This window comes from Lepisma saccharinum, chromosome 1 (assembly GCF_977018435.1).
Source record: "Lepisma saccharinum chromosome 1, izLepSacc3.1, whole genome shotgun sequence".
NCBI lineage: Eukaryota > Metazoa > Arthropoda > Insecta > Zygentoma > Lepismatidae > Lepisma > Lepisma saccharinum.
This window is the reverse complement of record NC_139229.1, coordinates 88,428,065-88,451,453: the sequence shown is the minus strand read 5'-3', so window position 1 is coordinate 88,451,453 and position 23,389 is coordinate 88,428,065. Positions and strand designations below refer to the sequence as shown.

Genomic DNA, 23,389 nt, shown 5'->3' with positions numbered 1-23,389 from the left:
TGTGACCCCAATTTTGAGGATACAATGACCCAAACGGAAAAGCAAGCCTGGGAGAGCTACAAAGATGTAAAAAACTTCCTAGGAAACAGAAGGAGTCCAGCTTACAAAACCATTGTGAACACCATGTTGGAAAATTTGAGAAAACTAGGTTGTAACATGAGTTTGAAGTTACACTTCCTACATGCTCATATTGACTATTTTGTCTTGGATTTTACAGCGAGGAACAGGGTGAACGTTTCCATCAGGATTTGAAAGACATGGAAAGACATGGACTGTGAACATAATGGCAGACTACTGTTGGTCCCTGAAAAGGGAAAGTACTTCTCATGCATATGGAAGAAGTTCAAAAAGACGAAAATTCCTGCCTGTAAAATAAGTTAGGTCACTGTAAATAATATCACTTTTTGGTAGTTCTTGTGAAATGTACGTATATTATGTTTACAATTATATAATTATAATATACACCACGTTTTTAAGCATGGCAATGATCTTGTAGAAGGGTATAAATATATATCGGTAATGGTTCAATATGCAAATTTTGTTTTCATTTTTTTTTCAACAATCTGGACGTGATAAAAGAAAACTGCTTACATATTTGGAATCAGCGCCCCAAAATTAGGGGAAAACGACATTCGAAACCTAAACATAAAAAAAAAAAATCAAATTGCAGAGCGGTAATGAGTGGATGGAGAGAAATGATGGGTACGCTCGTTTAGCTTTTGGACTTCTTAGTTTTAAAAATTGTAAGACTTGTAAAATAAGTTGGAGGTACTTGAAGACACGGCTAACTTCCCAGCGGGTGTAGCGCTTGCTGACGATATTGCAATTTGTATATTACTCAAGAACTTTACGTCAAGGCTTCATTCCAACTGGTACATGATTCAGACATAATTTCAAGTGGTGCATCTCTTAATGTATAATTTCAACTGGTGCATCACTCAAGGCATCATTCCAATTAGTGAATCACGTCATGTATCATTCCAACTGGTACATTATTCATAGGCTTCATTCCAATCAGGGAACCATTTGAACTGGTGCATCATTCACATGCATCATTCCAACTGGTGTGTCACTCGTGGCATAATTTGAATTGGAGCATCATTCAAAGACATCATTCCAACAAGTGCATCATTCACAGACGCAATTCAAACAGGTTCACAGGCACCATTCCAAGAAGTCCATTACTTACAGGCATCATTCCAACAAGTGAATTCTTATTCAGAGGCATCATTACAACTGGTGCATCATTTACAGGCACCATTTCAACAAGTACATTGTTATTCACAGGCATCATTCAACTGGTGCATCACTAACAAGTAACATTCAAAGACGTACATTGGTCAAACAGATTCAGCAAAAATAGTCAATACAACCCGCCATGAATCAAGGTAAAGCTCATTTCAATTTGTGTATCATTTTACAGCATCTAAAACAGATTTTCGTATCCACCCCCTCAGCTAGGGGCTAGTAATCCGCCAAACAGAAAAGTCATCAGTGATGTTGGAATTTGTTGCGTACGCTTATCACTACATCATAATTCTCCAAGGAGGACCTAAAAGTACAATTTCAACGACGTATTCTCAGGAAGCCCCGTTTCACCACTCCACATCCTTTCATCTCTGCAGTTGGAGCCATCGCAAATTGGAGGCGACAAGAGAAAAATATTCACCTACATTTTACCGAGAAACCATAAAAAGTGCTCGTTACACCAAGATATAGGAAAATCTTCACGGAAGATTACAGGCCACTTCCGCAGTGCCGCGAGGGACAAAGTGAAGCGGCATCATAAAGAAAAAAAGCTTATCGGCTAGAAGCAGACTCATATAAATCAGATGGGAGCTACAAGGATAGACGTATCCATTATCAGGAAGAGTTGTAGAAAGTGGTGCAGGAACTGGCTGAACAGTATATCCCCCCTATCCGCAAGAATTGCACATAGGTTTGCCAAGCTCAAAGGAAAGGAGGAATAACTTATTATTGTAATGGAGCATTTTCCTTCTGTAGTCGCTTTGATACGATGCATCTATGGATAGTTGGCTGCATTTAAATGCAGGAGATGTTGATAAAAATGTTTGTTTCTCTCCGAAACAAGATATTACATTGGCTTGAGAGGAAAGAAAATTTATTTTTTCAATCTCGTCTCCTCCTCTTCTTGTAAGATAACTATCTATTGTGTACTGCCATTTACATTCATTATCGATATTTTTAGACAATAGGCGGTAAACAAGTAATATTGTTGATGCGTTACTCGAGTATGGCACAGAGATGAAAGAGTCCAGCAGGGATGTACATGCTTTAAGGCTCTGCCTGACCCTTGAGCGACTCCAGCGAAGCGGTTTCTGAAATTTTCTCTGCTTTCAAAAAACCGCTATGATGTTCCAAAATCTGAAAAATTACATCCACTTGCTTAGAATTCCTTCTAGAGCATTCGCCGTTGCCTCGATGCGAAAGTAAGACACACGAAAAATCTCGTGAATGCTCTAGAACAGGGGTTCTCAAAATTTTCTAGACTGGCGTGCCAGTACACTGAAATTCGTATTTCTGCGTATCACCAAGGATTAATGTTACTGTTTTTTCAGTGCTAACATTTGAAATTGCAGGATTATATTACTATTATACAATTACTAATACTGTACTTAGATTATATTTTTTTATTTTTTTTATTTTACTTAAAATGACTCTTAAGCGTGGTCTATCACCACGAACACCCCTTATTCAGGGTGCCTCGACATTACCTTAATGGCACCAGGATCGAACCTTGGGATACGTTACTTCCCAATCAGTAGCTTAGGCTTCCGTAAAGCATGCGAAGGATGTACAACTAACATAATCTAAACAAACACTGAAATGAAAGGTGGCATACACTTTGCGACTGAACCGACACGTTCATGATTAATGAAAAGGGATTACCTGTCTTGTCCAGCAGATGTCATCAAATAGGTGTCCTTTAGCTTCGTACGCACAGAAAGTATTTTTAACTATTTACGATAAGTTCACTCCGAATGACATCTTCCTTGTCCTGAAATCGTTCGAGCCCAAAACTGAGTGTTCTCCTAAACTTTGATCGACAGACTCGCACCCAACTTGGTGCAAAGATCAACCCTTTCTTCCCAGATCCAAAACTCAACTCCTTCTCTCGATCTCCCAAAGCAACTGCCCCTCCCTCCCAAAAACCACCAACTTTTAAACTCTCTCCTGCTCCAAACCTTGTTAAGGATGATACGCTATTAATAAACTTTAAGAAACCGCTTTCACTTGCAACATGGGGAGAAATGCATATTCTCTTGTCCAGTACTTCCTTTTCAGTGGCTTTCCGACGATGTTGAAATAAATGCACTCCTAGTGAGAAACTCATTCTTCACCGAATGTTGGTGACCTGTTCCCAGGCAGAGGATAAATTAATGAAGGTGACCTATTGACCTGAGCCAATCAATGGCAGAGGAGTGGTCCACATCTCTCACGCAGCGTCTGTCATGGTGGCACTCTGGTCTCCGGTGAAGAAACCTTTCGAGTTCTAGGAATAATTTATGCAATAATAGCAATTGGATTCCTAGGATTTATTGTATGAGCACATCATATATTTACTGTAGGAATAGACGTGCATATTTTACTGCAGCCACAATAATTATTGCCTTACCAACAGGAATCAAAGTACTTTCCCTTCCTCAGAACGACGTCGACCATGAATCTGACGACCATCGTCGCGACGTCTCGCCGGTGGTACCTCTCTCTCGGTCAGGTGTTCGGACTCAGTCAGGCTCAGTTCTTCGTGGCCACGACCCTTTTTGCGTCTCCAGACGTCTGTACACGTCGGAATGCAAAAGCGTCTTCTGCATTTACGGAAGGCGAAACCCGTAGTAACCAGGAGTCTTTCTGCTACAGCAGTGGAATGAATGTGTGTTGGCTGGCTGTTTGATTGGGTCAGTGTGAGAGAAATGAATGATGAGTTAGTGAGTTTGCGTTTGACGTCCACTTTATGAGCAGTAAGGCTAATCGGGACTGGACCTAGAGTTTGAAGTGGGATCCGAACCACTATGGGTCTCCACCGGGTATCGTACCCGGGACCTCTTGATCGCGTTACCATCGGGAACCCCAGGAAATTAATGGTGTTTTGCTGGATGTTTTAAGATAGCTTTGTGCTCACCAATATCCCTTATCAATACTTTGTACGGTGACGATGTGTACTTTGTACACTTATTGGACCTCATTCTGGTTAAGGATGTTTTGAGACGCTGCGGTGTGGTAGTTCGGTGTGTTCGCCCAGTTTTATGTTCTATATCGTGAAGTTGCGGAGATGACTAGCTAGTGTATGATTTGATTTAATTTTTGTTACTTAGGGTCTACACGTTTGCCAATCGTGACGATGAGCATGAGTGATGATATGATGAAATTGATGAAGTGACAAAGTACACCCATACCCAGGCTGAGATTCGAACTAAGGACCGCTGGCGTCGTAGCGCTCTGTGCTAACCAGTAGCTCGTATGGGCTGTGTAGAGATGCTTTGGAGTAATCAGGGCTAAGACGCTCAAGGTTTTTGATCTTTTCCTTTGTCTTCCCAGCAATGGAGCACTACCCTCTCTGCTTCACTTGCTTCTCGCTGTCACTTTATATTCCTGTCGCTTTTCTGTTTTGCTTCGGGCTTTGGAACTTTCTTGAGTCTCGGATGGCCTCTCCAAGGCAAATTCCTCCGCATTAATTCTCCTCTGAAATCACACTGCGCCAGCGTTATGCAGATCCCCTGCGTCTTTGGAAGTCCGTCCAGCAGCCGAGGGCCGTAATCCCACTCCAGCAACCGAGCATCTCATACATACTCCGTGCCTCCAGAATCGGCGGTCCAACGACATTATACATATGTAATACCTAATTGGGCGTTCCCATCTCGGCTTAAATATACGATGTCGGCAAGATCCAAGAACTTACCTTTAGTGTCCGTAAGCTTTACTTATTCTTTCGGTTTTAATTTCCAATATGACTGCTTTTTCTAAATACGGTTAACGTGTCTATTTGTTTTGACCAGTTTGCGGACTATTCGCTAGTAAGAATGTCATGGATAGTAATTGATTGGTTTGATTTATTCTCTCGATATATAAGCAAGGTCATTTCCGAGATTTTGAGAGATAATCATCCTTAGTCTATAAGGATTTGAGAGCCAAAGTCACTTTCATACTTATGGATATAGCTGAAGTCGCTCTGATCTACGGGATCGAGGCCTAGCGACACTCTCATCTTCAGAGATTTATAGCTCAAATCTCTCTCATCTTCATTAATTTATAGCTAAAGTCACTTTCATCTTCAGGGATTTATAGCTAAAATGACTATCGTCTTCACGGACTGAGAGCTAACGTCATTCTCATCTTCAGGGATTGAGAGCTACATACATTCTCATCTTTAGGGTTTTACAGATAAAGTCACTCTCATCTTCACGGACTGAGAGCTAACGCTATTATCATCTTCAGGGATTGAGAGCTAAAGTCACTCTCATTTTCAGGAATTGACGTTCAGTACTTCAATGAGCGACGTTATATCTCGAAATCCTATCCGGAACTGCCCTGTTTGATATCCAGATAGGATAGTATTATTTGCCACAAGGAAAGCTTCAAGAATTATTTAGAAAGAGCAATTGTCTCATGAATGCATTCGTTGCTTGTATTTTAATAAACGGTATGCATCTACACGCTCAGCCAAGATGATGTCACTCAATTATTAACGGGACGCTCAGTGTTTAAATGATGAGGATCGTGTGAACCAAAATTCTTATTTCCACTTACATTTTTTTACTTTCGTCGGAAGGGTTTTTATTGTCGCAGGCAGCGCCTAGACATAATGTGCTTCGTTGAAGATACTTTTCATGCCTCAGTTAATTTTCCTTTCTTGGCGGAGTCTGGCGTTTTTAAGTGAACATGTAATGAAGAATTTTCGTATTATGCATTTTCTGGAAGGAGAAGCTCATAAACAGGCGTATTATGTTGATGTAATACATCTTGACGCCTCCTCGTTGCCAATGCATTATTAATTAGATTATTCCCTCAGGTTTGTAGCCATGTGAAAGACTTCAAGAGACCAAACTACGTGATTTAATTGCAAGAGCAACGAGTTGCAAAACAAAGGAACATTGGTTCGAACATCGGTACAATTGTTAATGCTTCTTATTGTTTCATCAATCATTTTATTCTGCTTTTGTATTTTGTTATTTTCCGTACTTTTCCTGCATCTTTTGCCGACCACCGTGGTAGAGTGGTTAGCACAGCGCGCTACGACAACAGGGAACCCGGGTTAGAATCCCAGCCTCGGAATGGGTATTCTTTGCGAGTGTCTCTTCATCAATTTCATCATATAATCACTCGTCCTCATCTTGGAATTAGCAAAAATTGGCAGAGAAGCGAATTAAAGTGCTGGAAATCGATCATTTTTTTGTCGTTGAGGATGAAAGCGTATTCCCATCGAAGTTGCCAACATAAGTTCTCTCGCGATAAAAATTAACGTTCGGAATTAGGTAATTTTAACATACTAGATATATACTCCATATATCAACTCATTCTTATTTATGCACCATGTATCTTGAAAAAGGCTAATAGAAGAAATTGATGAAAGAACAAAGCAAAAGGCGGACTCGAACTTCGAACCTTCAGTAGCCACCGGGATGGCTGAGAAACTTCAAATTGTCACAACGACACTTCTACTTGACAATTTTTTTCTGAGTACGACAGATACAGAGTTTGTTTTCTGAACTGGATAAAGAATCGTTACGTACCCTAAGGAAGTAGGGATCGAATCTGGCTTATGTAGCTTATTCATCATTCATCCTCGATGATGGCATACTCGCTGCTCATGGAGTGCTTAAAGGTAACGTGTAAGAGGTGACAAATACACATATGAATGGCAAAACACAACACTTTAGTTTCATACCCTCAAAGACTGGATCAGCATGGTGAATGGAAGTACCTGTCTCTGATTGTGTGGAAGTGGTTCCTCGAGGTGCCCAACTACGGACTGGTTAATAAAGGAAGTGTCCGCTTGTGATCCTAATCTGAATGCTCAAGCTTCACTCCCCTTCTCCTAGACTTCTTGATCGTGATCCTGCTCCCTCTGGCTGATAGCTTAATACTCACTAATGACCTCTATCGTCCCAGATATTTATTGTGATGGATTTTACTAAGTAATGCAGAGTCAGTCACCTGTAGCATCTTCCTGGGTTTCACCTGTTTACGTGTTTACGCCGTTGGTGACCAGGAAGAGCTTAGGTAATGTCTGACACTGCATTCCTGATTGTCAAGTTCCTGTCTGCGAAATGGTAGTTATTGTCTGGGATTTGGAGGTTCTTTTATATTAAAGTATTTCCATTATTTGTGGATTATTACGGAATCATCTCATCCAGACTTTGGGATTCGAACTCGCTACTTCTAGTTTTCAGCAAAGTGCTATGATAAGTAGACTACGAAAGCCAGCGTATCTCCCCCCAAATTCTTTTTAAGCACAGTTCCCTATGTAGATGTCAGAGGAAAAACATGGTTGGATCAGTGATCGGTTAGTTCGTATGAACTTTCCAGCCTGATCATTACTTGTGCGTAATTAGAGATCGAATAGTTCATTGAACTCTCCAGCCTATTTATGCCTATTTTTGTGGGAGCAGGAAAAGGTTTATTATCCAGATGCCAGAGGAAAAAGAAATGCACATACTATGCAACACCTTTAACTTCAGAGTATGTAGGGTTGTATATGTCTCAGGATATTATGAAATTGTGGATATTTTCTAACAGGACAAAGATGAACAAGCACTATAAAGATTTATTGAGAGAGGGTAATTGTTCAAGATACAAATGACAACGGCGTACGCTCATACCATAAGAATTAAACATTTGTTACTTTTTTTTATTTATTTGTATTCTACTTATCGGTTTTATGGGCAATAATACGTCTTCAGATCTCAAATTATGGAAATTTTGCTCCAAATTTCCTGGCAAATCAAACGCGAACGCACAGTATATCTTGGTATGTTTTTTGACAATTGAATATATGCGTTTCCCCGCTGATATTGCAGTTTTCTAAATTATTATTTTTGTTTATTCTTGAATTTTCAAAAATATAGTAACCACTCTTTCATATTTTCATAAATTATTTATTAGCTCTCGCCACCGAAGTTTCAGGTACGAGTCCCGACCTGGGCATAGATGCTTTTTGTGAGAAAGTCCTTACATAAATTTAATCTAATCATTACTCAACTTCATCGTGATTAGCCAGAAGTGGTAAAAAAGAGACGGTAAATATCAATCGGAAACAAAATTCAAAAATATTTATTCTATCTAGTTCTTCATAGATGATTTTAGTGATATTGAATTATGTATTTCAAATTTTCATTTACTATCAAAATTATTATTTTCTCGTATTTTTCTAATTTTTACTTATTGCTTACTATCTCTTAGTTTATAAATTGTTTATTATTTCGTATTTGGCACATGGTGGTAACGTTGTCGTCTTTCAATCAAAAGATCTCTGGTTCTGGTGGAGGCATATAGTTGTTCGTATTCTACTTTAAACTGTACGCTCAGTCTCGATTAGCCTATGGGTGCATAAGGTGGACTTAGACCTCAAACTATCTCGTATTTTTCCAATAAAGCGAATTTTTAGATTTAGGAGAGAATGTTAGAAGCAAATGTTCACAATCTTCGTTCTCCATAAATTTGAAATTAACCTTAGAGTGTTATAAAAAGTTTTGCTTTAAACTTAAATGCAAAGTTAATAAAACGACGGCAACTAATTCAACTGTACAGGAAACTCATTGTTACGTAGTAATTTGTCCGCTCTGTAGAAAGGACAACGTGAACTTTTCGAAAACTGTCACAAAAGATAAGCGCCAGGGGGCGCAAAGTTGTAAAGTATCGTCCAATGAGCGAAGTTCTGGCGGCTACGCGTATGATATCACGTCAGCGAGAGATAAGGAACAAAAGAAGATCGAACGAGCGCTTTATATGCGTGTCTCGCTTGCGGTAATCTCGCATTCATCCGGTAGATGGCTCTAGTTCGAAAAGCAGCGGGAAGGGAATGTTTGGATTTTTTAGGATTTTGAACGCTTTGAAAGTTGGAGCCTGTGCTTGCAGACGGCGATTCGACTGTGCTGGCACGCACCGAAATGACCTCTGGCGGCAGTAAAATGAACTTAGCTTCCGGAGGAATGAACCCTTTCTGTGTGTCGTGTTCTCTTAAAATAGCAAACTCTGTCTAGTCGTCGTCATATTACGCGCGATGCTTATCTGTTCTGTGTTTCGACCTGCATAAGTGTAAGGGTGGTGATTGAAATCTCACTTGTCTTGCAAGACTATGTTATTGTATTCAAGTCGAATATGTGAAACTAATTCGCTTATGAAATCAATTGTAAATTTCTTTTATCAGAGAAAGTATCAAACAAAGACATTTGTCTCATATAGTTGAATCAGATTTAAAATCGTGCTCAAAATTTCAGTTGTATTTCAAACGTTTGAATTATCCTTTTGTTTCAATTCTGAGAGCTCTTTCGTTTTCTTTTCCATGAAAAGATGAATTGATGTTACTACCGCGCGCTTTGTTCCAAGAGGGAATAAAATAATCACTTTACTTACAATTTAACTCTTCTGTAATATACTAAAACCTTATCTTCCAAAGAGTAACTTAGGTCATCATTCGAAATAGGAACAGTACTATTTATAAATATCCGTATGAATATCAGTTAATAAAAACAGGATCTCTCGCCGAGGAAAGCTGAATCACGAGTAGAAGTATTACTTAGTAAACTAACCAGAAAGTACAACCTCTTTACATGTCACTAAACTTTATAAGTTTGCTTTAACTTGTGCATTATTGTACAGTTAGTATTCCTGCTTATTAATTTCCCATTGATATTATATTCATTTTACAGTGCTGCCATCTTTGAAATAATAATAAGATTGTGTAACTGAGAAAGGTTTCGGTACTTGTGGTTACAAAATGATATTATATTTGGTCTTGAAGTTCACTCAACGGCAAAAGTAATGTAGTAGGTGAAGTCCTCAAACAGTAGCGGCGATTAGGGGGGACAGGGGGGCATTTGCGGCATATTGAGGCGGAAAAGGGGCTTGTGTTTTTCCAACAAGATGGCGCCCCACCTCATTACAGTAAACAGGTGCGTGCGGTTCTCAACACTCGCTTTCCAGGAAGGTGGATAGGCAGGGCTGGCCCAATACCTTGGCCACCACGAAGCCCAGACTTAACCCCACTGGACTTTTTCTTTTGGGGCCACATAAAAAATGTTGTGTACAGTGCTAGGATCAGAGACATCCATCATTTACGGGAAAGAATCGTCGCTGCGGTTGGGACAGTTACACCTGAAATGTTGGTGAATACGTGGCGAGAAGTGGAATATCGTCTCGACGTGTGCAGGGCAACAAATGGATCCCACGTTGAGGTGTAATAACATTGAACAAAACTTGAAGGAATCCTCTTTCATGATATGTACTCATTGATGTAAGTTTTCATTACTTTCCCTATAAAATTTATATTTAAAACTAGGGAGTTCTTTTTCAAACACCCTGTATATTGATCATGACATGAAATAGGCATGGGTGACATCCCGGCATGGGTGTTCTTTGTGACTGTCCCTTCATCAGTTTCATAATTCATCCTCATCTTCACGATTAGCCAGAAGCGGCAGAAAAGGGAAGTAAAATAAACCAAATGAATCAATCAGCGAATTGGAATAAAAGCGTCAATCAGCTGAGGACAACATCTTCTTCGCATCAACAGAATTGCATCCCTTAAAACTGCACAGGATGAAGGAGAAAAGAATGAAAACATAAACTATCGACAATTTGCCTACTATCTTTTCCGTTGGCTGTGTACGATGTAAATCAAGGGCGCCCGCAGAGGGGGTCCAGGGGGCACTTCTCCCTTGAGATATCTCGTAAGAAATCATATAATTCAAATTTTGAAACTGTAGCGTGAAAACCTGGATGAGGGTACCGTGAAAGACAACAGGTTAAGTGGCTATGCAAATTACAAGGGGGATGCTTTATGAGAATTCTCCTAACTGGAGGAAAGCATCAACCCACTTTTCTCCCACTGCTCTTCCCCCTGAGAAAAAATCCTGCGGGCGGCCTTGATGAAATATTGTAAAGCATTAGAAATGCGCGTCAAAAATCTGATTTTCATATTTATACATTAGCTTCTGTTGGATCCTTAGTGACGTGGACATCAAGGGGAGTGAAGCAGCCGATGCTGCCAAGTCTGCTGACGCAGAGATGTTCTTGCTCACTTTCTGCCAACTAGGGACCTGCAGAATGTTTCGTTTCTATGTTTTTGACACGTAGCATCAGGACTATGTAAAGGGGAACAAGCTTATCTCTATCAAGCCCACCACTGGTGCATGATCTGTACATTCCCTCCCGTCGAAGAATAGGTCTAGTCATTTTAAGTTGACTTCGAATCTGACACATCCGTCTCACACATGGTCATTTACTGCCGCAAGGCTGGACTGTTCTGTGTCGTGTATGTAACGTTATTTTAAGTGTGCGCATATTCTCGAATGTGCCAATTTTACTTCCTCGGACAATCCTTTAATTTATCAAATTGTTTACCATCCATTTTGGAAGATGACTAGTTTAAGAAAAGTTTTTAGTTTTTTGAGAAAAGCGGGCCTCTTCGACTGTTTCTGAGGAAGTTTTTCAGACCTTAACTTTTTAATGCGTTGCGTGTTTGCTGTGCAGGTCACTTTACAACCTGCACTTTTGACATTTCCCAAGGGGGGTTTTTACACCCCATTTTTAACTCTCAAGTAAGGATTTTAAGGAATTTCCCCCGCATACTTTGAAGGGTGCAAAATGTCCATATGTGCCAACACACTCACAATTTCTAATTAGTTTATTCATTCACTAAAGTAGAAGAGCCAAGGTTCCTCAGTCGTTAGGGCGTCTGACTACCATGCGAGATACCCGGGTTCGATCCCGGCGGGGGAGAACCGGGATTTTTGTATAAAGTGGGTACCTGGAGGAAACTGGTGGGTAAAGACGGCCAGGGGCGTGCTGCTGATCACATCATCCCTACCTTCGTGATCAAGAAAGTGTGCGTCCCTAACTCCAAACCAACTATACGCCTTCATTGCATGGTGCACATCACAGGGGAGCACTTTACTTTACGTTTACTAATCACTAAAGTAACAATACACTCACAACACAAGACGTAAGAATCTTAGTTGTCCTTGGAAAGCGGGCAAATTCTCTGAACATTTTCTCCGTCACCTGATTAGAGCTGTTAGGAGCGCCGCAGATAAATTTTAGTTCTCACAGAATCTTCCGATTCAATCTCTTATTAGATTTTTTCTCGTCAACTTCTCCATAAAACCTTCTTCTTGATATTTCCCCACGGTCCTCAGCAAGGCGCAACAATAGAAGTTCCCCGCCTCCAAAATTTAATATCTTAAAAACGCAACATAAGCCAATGATAACGAAACAATTTTTGATGACTCCGTCTGTTGAAAGTTTTGCTCATCGGGTTTCGCTGATTGGCTGACGAAGACCAGAGGGAGGAGCAAAAGCGAAGAAAGTAAAAGGCGATAAGAGGTTTGGATCACTTCCACATGTTCTCAGCGTCTTTTCCCACTTTTTTAGTCCTCTTATCAGGTCTTGCCTTTTTTTCGTGTCTTTTTTATAAGAACTTGGCAGCGTTCCTAACCAGAATTCTTTTTTTTGTCTTTTCACCGTCTTTCCCTCATTCTCACGGTCTATCTAACGACACCATTAGGCTACGGTAATCCCTTCGTGGCTTTAGATCATTTTCTCATTGTTCTTCCCACTGTTATTCTCGAGTATAATCTCTTTTCAAGTAGGTGGGGTAAGGAAGTACCGAAACCAACGCATCTTTCCGAATTATATTGCTTAATGCTTTCTTTACAAAAGAAGGAATATCAAACAAAACTGTTATTTTTCGTTTCTGCCCCAGTTTTTTTTAAATTTTAGAATTATTGCCATATATATTTTCTTAAATTGTATAATTATGGTCATCAGAGCCGCGGTATCTCAGGGCGTCTGACTACCATGCGAGGGACCCTGGTTCGATCCACGGCGGGTATTTTTTCCACCTGTTCAAGCGACGCCCAGCCAGCGTCATTTAGAGTGGCTACCTGGAGGAAACTCTTGGGAGTAAAGGCGGCCAGGGACGTAGTGCTGATCACATGATCCCAACCTTCGGCCGTGATCAAGAAAGTGTCAGACCCTAACTCCACACCCCCTATACGCCTACATGGCGTGGTGCAAAGCACAGGGGAGCACTTTCCTTTTACCTTTTTGTTATTATTGTCGTCATGATTATTATTTAATAATTTATTTCGGGTTCGAGTTCTGGTATAGGTGCGAGTGTCTCATCATTGTTTCATTGTCTTCCTTTAATGAAAGCTGACCTCCGTGGCGGAGTGGTTAGCACAGCGCGCTATGACGCCTGGGGCCCGGCCTTTGCAATTGTGTTCTTTGTAAATGTCCCTTTATCAGTGTCATCACTCACCCTCACCTTCGCCATTAGCGAAAAGTTGCACAAAAGCCACACTAAGTAAGAATAGTTTTAAAATTCATATTTATTTAATCAGTTTCCAATGTGATAATGATATTGCTTTGTGTGAAAATTGGTTAACTATTCATGAAAAATACGCCTTACATTATTACTTACATCTGCGCCACACTATTGATCAATTTAAAGTAATATCATCGTCAAATGGGAAACATTGATTAATAGAGGACAATGTGTTGAAAATGGATTTCAATAATTCATTTATGCCAAATACCTGTAACTTAGTTATTATCTATTGAAAGGAATAAATTATAAAGCATCGAAATACCGAAATACATTCATAAACGTGATTTGTCAAAAGTAGCAGAAAAGCGACACCTACAGTTAATAAGTAACAATAATCTAGTGTTGGTATTTTTGTTAGTACCTTGTGTGAGCCACTTTTGGCGAATCGCGAAGTTAAGAACACTCACAAAGAACACCATGTCCAGGCCGGGATTTCAACCCGGGACCTCGAGCGTCTAATCGTGATGTGATAACCACGGAAGTTGGCACCTGCTGAACTTCCGTTACCGAACGTACTCACGAACACGTGATCATTATTTAGCTGAAAGTTGCAAAAATAGAAATGAATATTTCCATAGATTGATCTCTACATAAAGAAACAGTTTACCTACAATAGGAAGGTAGTTTACATACATTGTTACACTACACTTACATCATGCAAGAATGTTTATCCATTTTATACTTAACTAGCTGATTACACGGCGTTGCCCGGGTATTTATTTATCCCAATCTTCTATTAGACAGGAAAATAATAAATTCTAACTATAGCGTAAAATGTAATTAATTTTATTTACAGGTATTTTAAAGTATAAGTACAGTATACAAATTATAAAGTAAAATCTTTTACAAATTCACTATAATATTAATTTAACTCAAAACTTGATTATGAACAACATTTTTAGTTTCACCTCCAGGAGCAAAAATAAATAAATTGAACGGCATTGGGAGTGTCACTATTCATCTTACCGACCCCGAAAGCTACGGATTCCACATTAATATCGATCGTTTTCGATTACACTGGTCGACATGTGTTCTGATGTTTGGAAACTAATTGTGGTTTCTGAAACTACATTTGATGCTGATTTCAGAAGTGACCTTGTTTTTGTTGTATCCCCCTCAGTTATTTAGAAATCTTCATTGTTGTATAAATCGTAATTCCTGCCCAGAAATTAGAAGTTAATAATATTCCCGATAGATGGCAGTGCACCTCTTATTACATTATATGATTAACAAAATTGCTGAAGACGCCTAGTAACAATGAATGATTCAATAAATTTGTTTCTAAGTTTTGTTATTCGATACCAACTAATGCAAATAGTACTGTTTATACTGGGTGAGTCTTTTAAAAGAGGCCCCGTGGAAAATGCGCTCCTTTCATGAGGCAACCTTGGTACACCGAAGAGAATAGCGGGTTAGAGAACAGTACAGGATATCGGTGCCAAGCATATTCGACAACATGACATGACATGACATATCCTGGACTGTTCTCTGCCCCGCTCTTCTCTTCGGTGTACCAGGGTTGCCTACAAGCAAGGAGCACATTTTCCACGGGGCCTCTTTTAAAAGACTCACCCAGTATTTATTTACCGTGTATAAGGTTACGTGATCCGAAAACCTTAGTTAAGTGTATTGTAGATATTATATATGTAAATAGCAGTAGGAATGCAAAATATTTGATGAAGTTTTCGTCATTGTCGATAGTTCGTGCTGTGTTATGTCAAGAGACAATGTCGTCGTCGTCCAGAAAGTGTTTGAACTCGCCCCATGTATTCTGTTACATTTGTGGAAGCTATGTAGTGAAGAGGCAAAGACAACGTATCACCACATTTGTGAGGTCTGCTTACCACGAATATTTTGGTGTTAAAGTAGGTGATCAGGATAAAAACTGGGCCCCGCATGAAGTTTGCAAAACATGTGTGGAAGCTTTGCGATTGTGGAAGTGTGGCAAGAGGAAAGCATTGCCATTTGGAATACCAATGTTTTGGCGGGAACCAAAAAATCACATTGATGACTGCTATTACTGTGCTATAGATGTTAGCGGTTTCAGTGCTAAGAACAATGTGAGCTACCCCAACAACATACAATCGGCCATTAGGCCCGTGCCTCATGGGCCAGATGTACCTGTACCTGTACCACGTACGAGTAGTGATAATTGCAGCACTTCAAGTGACACTAAAGTTGAACGTGCACACTATGATGACAGTGACGATTTCTGTCCTGGTACAAGTACAGGCACTCCGCAACCTTTCACACAACATGAACTGAATGATCTCGTAAGAGACCTAAATTTACCAAAGGAGAGTGCCCAACTTCTTGGTTCCCGACTGAGTAAGAAAAACCTGTTGTCTCCATGAACACATTTCTCATGGTACAGGCATCGAGAGACAGAGCTACTCCCATACTTTACTGAAGATGAAAACCTTGTTTATTGTAACAACATAAGGAAAGTCATAGAATTGTATGGTATTTCTTACAATGTAAGTGAATGGAGACTTTTCATTGATGCATCACAGACTAGTCTGAAGGGTGTTCTGTTAAATAACTGTAATGTGTTCCCATCGATTCCAGTTGCATATTCTGTGTCGCTTAAGGAAACTTATGAAACTTTGAGGTTCATGCTACTGAAAGTGAAATATGAAGAACATGGTTGGTCTGTCTGTGGAGATTTCAAAGTGATAGCTTTGTTGTTGGGTCTCCAGGCTGGGAACACAAAATTCCCCTGCTTCTTGTGCGAATGGGACAGTCGGGACAGGGAGAATCATTGGAAAGTGAAAAGTAGAGAATCTCTCTCTCCAGGGAAGAAGAATGTGACACAACGGCAATTAATTCAGTCGTCTAAAATACTGCTTCCTCCGTTGCATATTAAGTTAGGGATAATGAAACAGTTTGTGAAAGCGTTAGACAAAGACGGCGAATGCTTTAAATACATTGCCAGGAAATTTCCATCCGTCACTGAGGGTAAGCTCAAAGAGGGTATTTTTGTTGGCCCTCAGATACGGAAACTGATGTTGGATGCAGATTTTGAAGAAATAATGACTGCTACGGAAAGGGATGCCTGGGTAAGTTTCAAAATGGTGGTTGCCCATTTTCTGGGCAATGAAAAAACACGTTAACTATGAACATTTTGTGAAAAATCTGCTAACGAATTTATGTAAACTTGGTTGTAAAATGAGCCTCAAATTGCATTTCGTTAACTCACATCTAGATTTCTTTCCAAGTAATCTCGGACACTTCAGCGAGGAGCACGGGGAAAGATTTCACAAGGACATAGCAGAGATGGAACGGAGATACCAGGGACGATGGAATGTTTCCATGATGGCAGATTTTTGTTGGATGTTAAAAAGAGATGTTCCTACTTCGGGTGTCGGGGAAGGCAGAAAGTAAAAAAGAATGAAGTTTGATCCTGAGTCTCAGTAATTCGAAATGTTATACTCTATATACTATGTTATAACTCTTTCTAGACATGTGTAAATGAAAATGTACATGAATATAGTATATAATATAGATTTTACAATCTCAATATATGTCCCACTGATTACTATATTTGCAAAAATTATTTATTCTTTGTGTCTGTAATATGATTATATAAACCCCAAATGATCCCAATAATACTATAATAGACCCCTATACGCTATTCAGTTTTCACGATTTGTGAAAAATTGTGACGTGATGGAGCAAAACGGTTTTCAAATTTGAATTCAGCATGAAAAATCCTTTCAGAGTCACCTATTCATTTCAAAACATCGTTCAACTTTTGAAAAAATGTGGACCAGTGTTATTTTTACGTCATCCATTCCCACCCCCACCCCTAGGGGTGCCAGGGGTGTCTTACCCCCACAGTATTTCTTTCCAGATTGTAAGTGATATGTGTACGATACCAAGTTTGGTTGAAATTGCTCCAGGCATTCGAGGGTTATGCCGGAACAAACATACATACATATATACACACATACATCCATTTTTATATATTTAGAAGATGTAATATATATATATTTGTATATACAGGACAACCGTACAGCCCAGGTACTTGATCCTGCTGAATGTCTGCACAAGACACTTGTAAAATCAAGACAACTTGTGACATTTAAACAATACAGAAAAGAGAAGAAAAACGGGGGAACCAACATTCATGTAAAAGACGTCCTGGTCTTTTTTAGGCACCAAGCCATAAGGGCATACCTTCGAATGTATGCTGGTGGAAGCTGGATTCTGGGATTCCCCCTTTTTTTTAAAAAAAAAATGAAGGTAATGGTGCTTGAAAGTAGATTTGTAGTCACTGGCCTAGATCCTGAAATGCTAGTTTCCATGCGAGGCGTTACGCGTGTTGCCTAACTCTACGGTGATAAGTGGATTTCAACAGCAAATTTTCAATGGCAACTTCTACCCCATTTTTATTGCCGGTGACCGTACATCGTTCTTATCCCATTATTACGCATTATATATTCTCTGGTTTAAACTATGGCAACCTGACAAAGTGTGTTGTATTTGGAATCATCTTTATCTTTTTCTGTATTCACCCTTCCGTTAAGTAATTCCTGGAGACTGTTTGTAATCAGCTGGAAAAAGCTGAGTATGTTCCCTAAATTAATAAAAAATTGCTGACTTTGCAAGAAGTAAATGCTATTTACTAGATTTTTGGTAGCCACTTTCAAAACTTATTCCCATACATTCTCCATTACCTTGAAAGTTCAAGGCCGCGCAGCCGGAAAGCAAGTCACGCCCCGATAACCATCTGAACGTGATTCTGATGGGTTTGTACGGTTGCCAAGAATTGGTTCAAACCACTGGAGTTTTATGAGCTTCCGGTTCTTTCGTGGTTTGCGCAATCTTGCGCATTTAACAATAGTTGAAGTCTCCTCTTCCGTTTACTTGGAACCATTAATCAGCGATTAATCCGCTATCATGTCCCTGAATGGACGAAAAATTTAGAAATTTAGGGCAAGTTCTGCTTTTACCTTAATTTGTAATTTCAGCCAGAAAGGTTGAAAAAAATGTTGTTGAACTATCGTACAAAAGCAAAATGATTATGACGTGAAATATTGATAACAAAAACGAACCACTCTGGCTTGAATATTACTTCTATTGAATATAATAAATTTTAAACTGCCTATCTTTGGCACAAACAAATGACTGAAGTCAAATCCTTAACACTTCTTTAATCAAAGTTTCAGATTTGATAATGACATTACTTTGTGTAAAAGTTGATCAGAGATGTCACTGATGTTACGGGTTACATTATTTCTTCTGTAGAAAACTATTGATCAGTTTCTACAAGAAATAATATCATTATCAAATGGGAATCTTTGATTAATATAAGATAATTGTTAAGAATTCAATTGTAGTAACTCATTTATGCCAGACGTGTGCAATTTAAATTTTTTTATAAAGAAAATAATTACATTTACCAACCAAAAATTGAGGTTGGAGGCTGATGAAAGGGAAAATAAAATTACTCGGGATTTTTAATATCTGATAAAAAGCAACGTCCAAAAAATTTGACAATGTTCTGCTTATTAAAAGAAAATTAAATTTTATATCTTATTTACATTACGGAACATCTGTTAATAACTATGGGCATAGTAATTTGCATGATTTTTCTTAATTTAAAAATATTTATTCATAAAACTTAAATTTTCTTTTAAAAACATTTTGAAAAATAACCCGTTCTGTTTGTAAGAAGCTGGTACTTAATTGAATATACGGAGGAGATAAGATTGTCCCCATTATCTTCTCTAGGGAAGGTCAAAAGGAATTTTTTGAAATATTTTGAGTACGTTAATCGAACTTGCTATAATTTATGCAGTTACCAATGCACATTTAATTGCAAAATATTAAATCGCGTGTATAGTAACATGTTTTACTACTCTATTTTTTATAAAACAGTAAATCATATTTAATTTAATATTATGTTGTATTAAAAGTTCTCGCCGGCCTCTGTGCTGGAGTAGTTAGAGAAACGCGCAAAGTATCCATAGTTTCTAAGTTCCACTTCGGATTAAGGAATGGAAGTGTGTTTCGTCATCTACTTCATACGATTATCATTTATCGTCATCGTCGAGATTAAAATAGATAGGAATAAAGCAATGCAAATTTATTAATGTAAAAGTTGTTTTCAAAATTTACATTTTTTTCTTGTTCAATTATGGTTAATTACCGTCACAATCGTTATCAAGCTGGATATTGGAATTTACACTGTTATTTAAAAGATTATGACATCCATTTTCTTCCTCTTAAGCTTTTTCGAAATCTTAACGAAGACAAACGACTGACTTAAGTCACATTTCTTAAAATGACACTAAAAGCATTTTTTTGAAATGATTACATGAGATGAAAATGTTGAAATTATTGATTCGGTTGTTTTATGTCGCTTTTCTGCCACTACTAGCTAATCGCAACGATAAGGATGAATGGTGATAAGGTGAAATTGATTAAACGATGGGGCTGGGCAAGACGTAAGTTACACAGAGGGTTATACTGTGTGACGCCAAAACCTCGTTAGTCTGCAAACTACAATTCAAGGGGTATTACATGGAAGGGAATTTGACACTTGGGTGATGTCTGAAAGGCACCCCTTGCACCCCACATGAAGAAATGTAATTAATGCTGAAACTACATGTATGGAATTCATTATTTTGTTAATTTGAAATTTCTACGGTTGTTCTTCCTCCTTCAGGTCACTTTGTTATTTATAGAATATAAGTGTGAGCAAAGGAAAGTGAATATTTACATAACTAATGTAAGATAACTATGTATCATAGCTAATGTAGCCTTTGTATATTTACCGGCATCATACTTTAAAGTGAAGCTATTTATGTGTACTGAAGTGTAATCTTATAGTACAGAAGACGATGGTTACTTTTAAAATAATAGCCGATAATACTATTCATCCGAGAAAACATGATGTAAAGAGTAGTTTCATCAAGCGCTATCTTCACGTGAGACTCGAAGGGTTGCCGTGCTCGAGACTAGATATCACTTGATCGTCTGCTGAGAGCCAGAAACCCCCTTCACACTCCACGCACGTGAAGTAGATGGCAGCAGCAGTTCGTATCCAAGATGGCAGTAAACTAGGGAATAGCTGTTGCAAACAAATATGCATGTAGAAAGGGTAAAATCGTTCTCCAGAAAACTCAGTAAGCAATCACTAAGCCTCGGAAGTATGTGTTAACAGGCATCAAAAGAAATCTAAGTGATTAATACATGATACCTTGGAATTAAACAATCGGAAAACGAACCCGAAATGATTTATCCAGATTTAGGTTTCAATTTTCCGTACTGCATTGTCTATTTATGTATTATGATGAAATGATTTCAGGTGAGAGTCCTTCGGGTTTTGTTTGACTAGAATCCTGTTGAGTCACGGATTTTGTGCATTTGACTAATCCTTATTACTAACTAAAAGTTATTTCTTTTCTTGCAGGGATGCGTGGCTGTAATAAGCCTGACCTGGGTTACCTTCCTCAGCCTGTTTGCGGTGATGGTGCTGCCACGCGGCGGTTACTATTTCAATTCGACGGGTCTCATGGCCTGCGACCCTTTCTACTCACGGCCAAGCATCCGGATCCTGACCTCCTGCCTCTTCTACTTCCCCACCACCATGATACTCATGTACTGTTACGGGTCGGCCTTCCACGTCAACAAGCTGCGCCTCAAGAGGGTCGTCTGCGCCGCCATTACGTCACCAGAGGACGTCGGTGGGACATGTGTCGAGAAGGTAGGTGGGCGTTTCCTTATATACAAGGCGACACAAAATTTACAGGGTGATTCACGGTTAGGTTGACCCAGTAAATTCAGGTGTTGCCACAAAGTGGCACACTTCTAATAAATTCAAACAGTTCAACACCTTCTTCTTTAAAAACAGAATTGGTCTCCTCGATGGTGCAGTTGTGGCGTCGTCGCCTTGTAGTCAAGGGGTCCCGGGTTCGATACCCAATGGAGGTACATAGTGGTTCGGACACCACTTTAAACTGTAGTTCCGGTCCAAATTAGCCTTACTGTGCATAAAGTGGACTTAAAACACCAACTTAACTAACTAACTAAGAACAGAATCGTTTGAGTTTTTGTTTACCACTTTATGCACAGATAAGCTAATCGGGACTGGACCTACACTATAGTTTAAAGTGTGATCCGAACCACTGTTCCATGTGCCTTCCATCGGTTATAGAACCCGGGACCTCTTGATTACAAGGCGACGACGCTACCACTACGCCATGCATGACCTTTGGAGTGGACTGTTATGGTGCAAACCAAATTCTGTAAGAACAGAATCATTTCGAAAGTGTTCTGGTCACCTTGGACACCAGATCTGAATCCCATTCATTCTTTGAGAAATGCTGAAGGAACAAAAACAGTTCACACACATTGGATGAACTGAAGCACATCACTACCAAAATTAGGCTCGCATATCGCTCCTGCAGTGCTTGCTGCAATATTTGTCAAAATGGCAAGACTTGCCACACTGTGTTTACATCAGAGGGGTCCCTGATGCTTCCAACTTGCCATAATTAAAACTTATTCATATATGCTGCATCATGGTTTGATTTTGATATAATTTCCATATTTTACTGGTCATCCTTATTGTGGAACACCCTGTATTTTCAATTTTTAGCAATGTGATATTTTGTAGCCTGTGAATATATAGATCATGAAACCATGGTGCAATACAGTGGTTAAGAACACAGATATTGCACATGCTTTATCAATCGAGCACTTAAATTTGAGGGACCCCAATAGAACAGTGGATAACACTCTCGTCTCGTAATGAAGGGGCTCGGAGTTTGATTTCAGATGGAGACTCATTGCGCAGTTGTTTCCATCGCAGTTTAATTGTACCCAGTCCCGATTAGCCTATCCAAGTAAAAAATGGGCTTAAAATACAATTTTTGACAATACGTTACATCTTGAACACACTAGAAGTTTTCAAGAAGGCAGCAAAAGTCGAATTTATGGAAATTAATACCAGAGTTTAAATGTTTCTCTGAATGGCTTCGACGAAGATTTATATTGCATCATCCATTAAAGATATCGGCGAGCTATTCCCAGAAAACCTGCCAACTGAATATTATTTTTAAGAGTGCTGATTCATTTGTAAATCGTATAAAAATAATTGGCCAGAAAGGGAACAGAAATCCATCTAAGTGGCACTTAATAATTATCAAGTGGGCATTACCTTAAATACAAATTGGGATGAGATATTTTTTTTACAGCCAATCAAATATTAGATCCCCCTCATCCATTTCCTGCGCTTTTGTTTCATTGAACAGTTTTCCTCATACCCAGCAACTTTTCACTGAAGGCAATGAACCAAGATGTCTCTGTAATCAATTTCACCGTAGCAAACTACGATTTTAAGCATAACTACAATTGCCGGCGTATTATGTAATTGAAAGTATGATTACTGAACTAACACCAACAAAAATAACAATTTTCATTCATAAACACACAAACAACACTATTTTAACGCAGATAATGCGTGAAATATCTAGAAATAATAACAAGATTCAGTTCTCAAATTTATTGTGCTCTGGACAATGGCATACTTAATTTAATTAATAATCCTTTTACCTGTGAGGATAATTTCTCACTAAATCAACCAGATGAGCACTAAAATAATCTGAGCTTTTGAAAGCTAACTTCACTCGTCACGGAATGTAGCTAGTATATTGAAAAGCGCGGACTGCACAGAAGACTCTCCTCGCGACTAGCCCTCCATCTACAAACACTGCCGCGTACTGAACCTCATTCTGTGAAGATAGAGAGTGAAGTTAGCCCCCAAAGCTGGGAAAATGTTTCCAGAACTCCCTGGAAAATGTTTGCTCA

At 39.1% G+C, this 23,389-nt stretch overlaps 1 protein-coding gene across 1 annotated transcript in view; it reads left to right on the top strand.

Moving 5' to 3' along the window:
* The window catches only part of LOC145984186 (trace amine-associated receptor 8c), a 170,084-nt gene that overhangs the window by 102,326 nt on the left and 44,369 nt on the right, over positions 1 to 23,389 (top strand). The window contains exon 4 of the mRNA XM_083117698.1: positions 20,991 to 21,284. Coding sequence (XP_082973824.1) covers positions 20,991 to 21,284 — 294 coding nt within the window. The remainder of the gene's footprint in view (positions 1 to 20,990; positions 21,285 to 23,389) is intronic.